The sequence below is a fragment of the Portunus trituberculatus genome, chromosome 24 (assembly GCF_017591435.1).
Source record: "Portunus trituberculatus isolate SZX2019 chromosome 24, ASM1759143v1, whole genome shotgun sequence".
Classification (NCBI taxonomy): Eukaryota; Metazoa; Arthropoda; class Malacostraca; order Decapoda; family Portunidae; genus Portunus; species Portunus trituberculatus.
This window is the reverse complement of record NC_059278.1, coordinates 3451144-3457143: the sequence shown is the minus strand read 5'-3', so window position 1 is coordinate 3457143 and position 6000 is coordinate 3451144. Positions and strand designations below refer to the sequence as shown.

Here is a 6000-nt window from a genome sequence, read left to right as displayed (position 1 = left end):
TCAATTTGCTGAACTTGAACAGAGCAGATAGGCGATTCAAAGTGCCTAGTCGCGCCTCTTTGGAGTTCTCATTCCTTTTCGCATCTACATCTTCATCCGTACTGCCTTCTGTTTTGTGTTTGCCTCTAGATCCCTCATTATCATTTATTTGGCTTACACTGTCATCCTTCTTCTCCTCTTTTGTCTGCTTCATTGTATTCTTTTTATGTTGTCTTTCTTGTTCCTTTGTTTCCTTTTCTTTTTGCTCCTGATCCTTCTTTTCCTTTTTCTCTGCTTCTTTCTCTCTCTTCTTCATTTCCCTTAGGAATTTTTCTGTTTCCTTCTCCAATCTGCGCTTCTCTTTTTCTTGCTTGCTTTTTCTCTTTAGAGTCCCTTTATTACTTTCACTGTCATCATCTTCATGGCCTTCTTGATTTTTCTCTACAGCAGCTGAATCCTCCTCATTCTTATCCAAGGGAACATCTGACTCGGTTCCCTTCACCTGCCCAGATTCCTCAGAGGGGCTGAAAATACAAGTTTCAAATATTAATCAATATCTCAGAGATGAAATGTGTGTGTGTGTGTGTGTGTGTGTGTGTGTGTGTGTGTGTGTGTGTGTGTGTGTGTGTGTGTGTGTGTGTGTGTGTGTGTGTGTGTGTGTGTGTGTGTGTGTGTGTGTGTGTGTGTGCTTTCATTACTGTATATTTCATTCATATGACAAAGGAAATATTTCATACCATGGCTGAAATGCAGATACACCTTTTTTTCTGGCAAGCATTTGATCCAAGTAATTAATTATTTGCTCAGGTGAAAATTGACAAAGAAAACAAGCAGGTTACCTTTGTGGATTTGTCACTAGCAGCAGCATTTGTAAGTTCCATGGAGAAGCTATATGCTGCTACATCCACTAAAGTTAGCTGATTACACAAGAATTATTAGTAAAAAGAGAATAATACAGTGGTAACCAAAACTTATGCACCACTTTTTTCTGTAGATAAATCACTGGCATCAACTTTGCAAATCTTTAACTGCTATATGAGTTTCCACATTCTCGTGCAAAGCAATTTTTGTTAATACAAATATAGCCTGCAGGAAAAGCTTAAGCTCCAGAGCAACTTTATACAATTTATAAATACCTAGTGTGAAGAAAAATGCACGTTATAAGATTCGGGCAGTGACTAGAAAAGCTTATATCAATCTAAAATACAGTAGAACCTCGGTTCACAAATATTCCTGTTCATGAAAACATTTTTCCATTGTCTTCATGAAATGTGTTTCAGTATACAAACACACAAAGACCTCACAAACACCCTCAGTAGGCAAGTACACATTAAGCCGTGTTTTGTAGTGCTGGCCATGAAGTGTTCCTCCTAAAGTTGTGTTCATAAACATTATCTTTGGGATTTTAGTGCTCATCATGGCTCTTGAAGAAGAAGCAACTGCTAGTGGTAATTGGAAGCCTAAGCATGTTACTGTGGAATTCAAGAAGTAAACAATAGTGAAATATGAAAAATGGCATCTATGTTTCCTCCATCACAAGGAACCAATGCATCTGCATCATCTTGAAGCATAAAATGCTGTATATGGTGCATTTTTTTTATGTGTGTTCATGGTAGCTTTTCAGTTGGAAAAATTGTTTCAGTTTGGAACAGTCTGATTTGTGAACGGAGTCATGGAATGGATTAAATACATGAACCAAGGTTCCATTGTATTTACTGTAGATAGTACTGTAGTTTATTTCAGAGGAAGCTGTAATCAGTAATAATTTTTGTGAAATTCCCTCATTGTGCAGTAGATTTCCACATAACAATGAGAGGCACATATGAAACACTTGCAATCATTATGGAACATTTGCTTACTTAACAATCCTGCAGTGAGATGAAATTAATGTCAATGTGGAAACTCTTACAGCATTATCATGCAATGTTAGTTTAACTACCCGTTCAAGGCATCCAGATTTCAATTGTTTCCTTTCTTCATCTGGACCTTTAACTTGTTGGATGAGAAGAAAAAAAAAAAAAAAAAAAAAAAAAAAAAAAAAAAAAAAAAAAAAGTGCCGTTTCATACCGTACAACTTATTAAACTCAGAGAAGAGCAAATGAGTTTCTTAATAATATTTGTAAAAGTAATGTTTTGATAAATTATTCAAGCTTAAAACTAAATTTGTTACAAATATAATAAATTTTCTAAATAAATATAATAGATAATGTTTCGTTTCAAGTTGAAGTATACTGTAGTATATATAAAAAAGTAAATCATAATGATTTCAAAGCTATGATATTTTCAGTCAAACAAGGAGTACAATCACAAAATTTGTATATTTACATGAAAAGTCTATCTACAGGGTCTGTATCATTATTTTAAGGCTCTTGTCCCAAGTTCAAAAATACAAGTTATATACACAAGGCAATAATATCAATGTTGTTGCTAATAGCATAAGTATATAATATGCATTGAAGACATTATAATAATTGACGCTCTTCATATCACAATGTTTGAGTACAACTGTTCTAAAAATTAATCAAGAGATTTTCATTGTAAATAATAAAAGCAGAATGATCCTGATAAAAGAAAACATTACTAGTAACTAAAAAAAATAACTTACTCATTCATACACACACACACACACACACACACACACACACACACACACACAAAAAAAAAAAAAAAAAAAAAGCACTACAAAAGATGCAATGCAGAGTTAACTTAAGATGTAAGATTCACAATTTGACCATCCGACAACCACTACAACATATTCATTCACCTCCTATAAAGTGACCTTCAAATATGACACCTGTTCTACAAGTATACCAAGTTACTGCATGACTACTTGTAACAAGACTTCTAAGAGGTTAATGTATGGATTAACTAGTAATGTAAAATATAAATCAATACGGAAGTGTACAGTATTATGCACCATATTTAAGTGTTGTGACCAGTATTAATAAATACAAATACAGTTCAGTGTTGCCTCAGCCATGTCTCCTTTAATGTGAACTCTTGGGGAACTCTTATTGAATTCTTGTTACTCATAGTCAATAAAACATGAATTAAATCAATCCCTTAACATCCTCGCACTCAACTGTATTAATGAGCACCTAATACAAAAATAAATAAACAGGTGAGAAAATACCTAATGGCTATATAAATATTTTTTTCTTCTGAGACAAAATGTTGTTTAGGGGAACAAAGACAACTTTATATCACACTGTCATCCTGGATTACTGGATTACCTACAGCCTCATAGTCCTGTGGAAAGATTATAAATAAGAAACATTTTGTCTTTCTTACTGCATTTTGTTCTCCCCTGAGTAAAACCTTGTTCCCTTCCCCCAATATGTCTCTTCCAGTGAGATTGTACTGTAGAATACAAAGCACAAAGATAAACCTGTATACAGTTGTAGCATGGTTTCTCAAGCAAAATTTCTCCATGCAGAACTTCTTTCTTCTCAGCACCATGAACCAGACTAAAAATTTCATGAAACATTATATGTAGTAGTACTAAATCATTACATAATCACACTTCATATGACGTGAATCACTGACTTCATTATAACATGGTTAACTGAAGACACATAACCCAATAATGACTTCATGACAGCATGAAATGAAGAGTAAATTGAGAATAATGTAGTTGGTGCATGATGTCACTGTAGTATTGGAAGTATGGAAGTAGCACCTTGAGGTTTCTATTTAATGGAAGCCTTCCTCCTATCTTTTTTTCTGAGAGGGTGTGGGGACACTGTCACAATGCATGCATGAATCAAAATGCAGAAATGGAGCAAAAAAAAAAAAAAAAAAAAAAAAAAAAAAGATGAGAAGATAGCGAGAATGGGAATACTGAAAAGAATAAAAATTCAAGTTAATGTGCTACTTACTTTCTTATGGCAGCAGAGAGAGAGAGAGAGAGAGAGAGAGAGAGAGAGAGAGAGAGAGAGAGAGAGAGAGAGAGAGAGAGAGAGAGAGAGAGAGAGAGAGAGAGAGAGAGAGAGAGAGAGAGAGAGAGAGAGAGAGAGAGAGAGAGAGAGAGAGAGAGAGTAAATGTGTTTCCTATTTACCTAAATGGTGCTATGGAATGAACTATTACATTAGCAGGAATGTTAATTAAGATTGATGCTGAGAAGATAGAAAACTAAAATTAATTTGTTCTTTTAACTATAATTATCAACTGCCACTTATCACAGACTTTTATAGTTTTCTCTGAAAGTACATCAGGTAAACATTACTTAAGAGACCCAAGTACAACTGATCTTTTGTTTCCTGACATGATACAATAAAACATAACATACCACAGATTACATTAGTGGTAAGCCAAGAGAAAAGAAACGACTTAATGTTTTAATTCACACTAAATTAGCAATATCTTTCAGTATTCAGAGATATCCATACTAGTAAGTCAAGTTCTAAACTGTTTCTCTTCATAAACAAAGAAGGAATCTTACTTTTGAAATCAGCATCATTAGGACTGCTTTGTTACTCACTTTGCACAAGTAAACACATGTGATACAGAGTACCCAGTAGTGCAATAAACAAATGCGTATCACAAACACATTCATTGAGGCACAATATTACAATAAAGGTACAAATGCTTCTGTGCCTCCTGCAAACCTAAAAGAACATTGTTAGTAGTATTTCATATTCAACATACTCAAGGATTCACACCTATTAGGTTAAATGCAAGATTCATGGGATAGTATGTTTGAATACTTGAACTCTACTCATAAATCAATATAGGTATCTTTATAGCCAAGCTCTTAAAAACTACCCAAGTAAATCTTTCCTAATTAAAATCCAGGTATTCTACAGTGAGATTATTGGCACAAAATCTTAATTGGCATTCACCTGTGATCCATGCAACTAATACCCAGTTAGGCAGGTGGCTAACGTAAGCAAAGGCCCCATAGAGATGATGTTTTTCCTTTACGTCATCATCTTGTTCCTTCACTTTGTAATATTCCTCAAACATTACTTTTATTTTACTTTCCCTTTAATTCATTGTAACACATCATCCTACCTCTGTTGCTCTCCTTTCACTTTGATAATAATAAGTTTGAATATGATGAAAAGTGAACCAAAATTATAAAAATATATATGCTATACATATATATATATATATATATATATATATATATATATATATATATATATATATATATATATATATATATATATATATATATATATATATATATATATATATATATATATATATATATATATATATATATATATATATATATATATTATATATATGTCTAAGCTGACGGTTGAGACTATGATATTTTACATAACTATCTTCAAGATTCTCCAAGAGATTGCCAAAACTCAATAATAAATATCATCTACATACACATCCTTATAATACCCTTAATAATGTAAATATACCTGTAATTTGTTCCTCCTATACAGAATAAAATTATGACATAGTACATATTTTCACTTTACATAGAACACAGTAAGTTCCCAATTTACATTATGCTGCCTATATGAAATGTACTGTAAATAAGAGATGTCATTTGAGAGCAAGTGTTACAGAAAATGTGCTAACTGTAGGTGGTGCTTGTCTAGCCATGAACGATTGCTTGGGAAAACTCTGTACATACGCCACAATGAAGTAATTACACTATCAATTACTTCCGTCCTCTCCTATCTATATGATAATCTACCACCAACCTAACCAATTTCTCCAATTATCTATTCATCAGCTGATACTCTGCCATATTTAGATTAACAACAATACATTTCTGACACAGGTAAAATAATTCATACAATTTCATGCATCTAGACCCAACTTTGACAATGCTATGTACAAGAATGAGTGCCAACTGACAGGTGAGAGACTGGATTGACGTAAAAGGATGGTGTGTTAGTCTATAGGCAAGAGAGGAGGTGGAAGTTACATAACAATGTTATATTATGTAGCTAATGGTATCAAAACTCCTTCCAAAGGTAACTCAAAATTATAAAAAAATAAATATTACCTATTACCTGAACACAATATCTCTCTCTCTCTCTCTCTCT

The 6000-nt window shown here is 33.1% G+C and overlaps 1 protein-coding gene across 3 annotated transcripts in view; it reads right to left on the bottom strand.

The window, feature by feature from the left end:
* The window catches only part of LOC123508210 (PH and SEC7 domain-containing protein-like), a 35482-nt gene that overhangs the window by 1139 nt on the left and 28343 nt on the right, over positions 1–6000 (bottom strand). For all 3 annotated transcript variants that reach the window (XM_045261745.1, XM_045261746.1, XM_045261747.1), the window contains one exon: positions 1–503. This exon is cut by the window's left edge and continues 1139 nt beyond it. In XM_045261745.1, the coding sequence (XP_045117680.1) occupies positions 1–503 (503 nt within the window). The remainder of the gene's footprint in view (positions 504–6000) is intronic.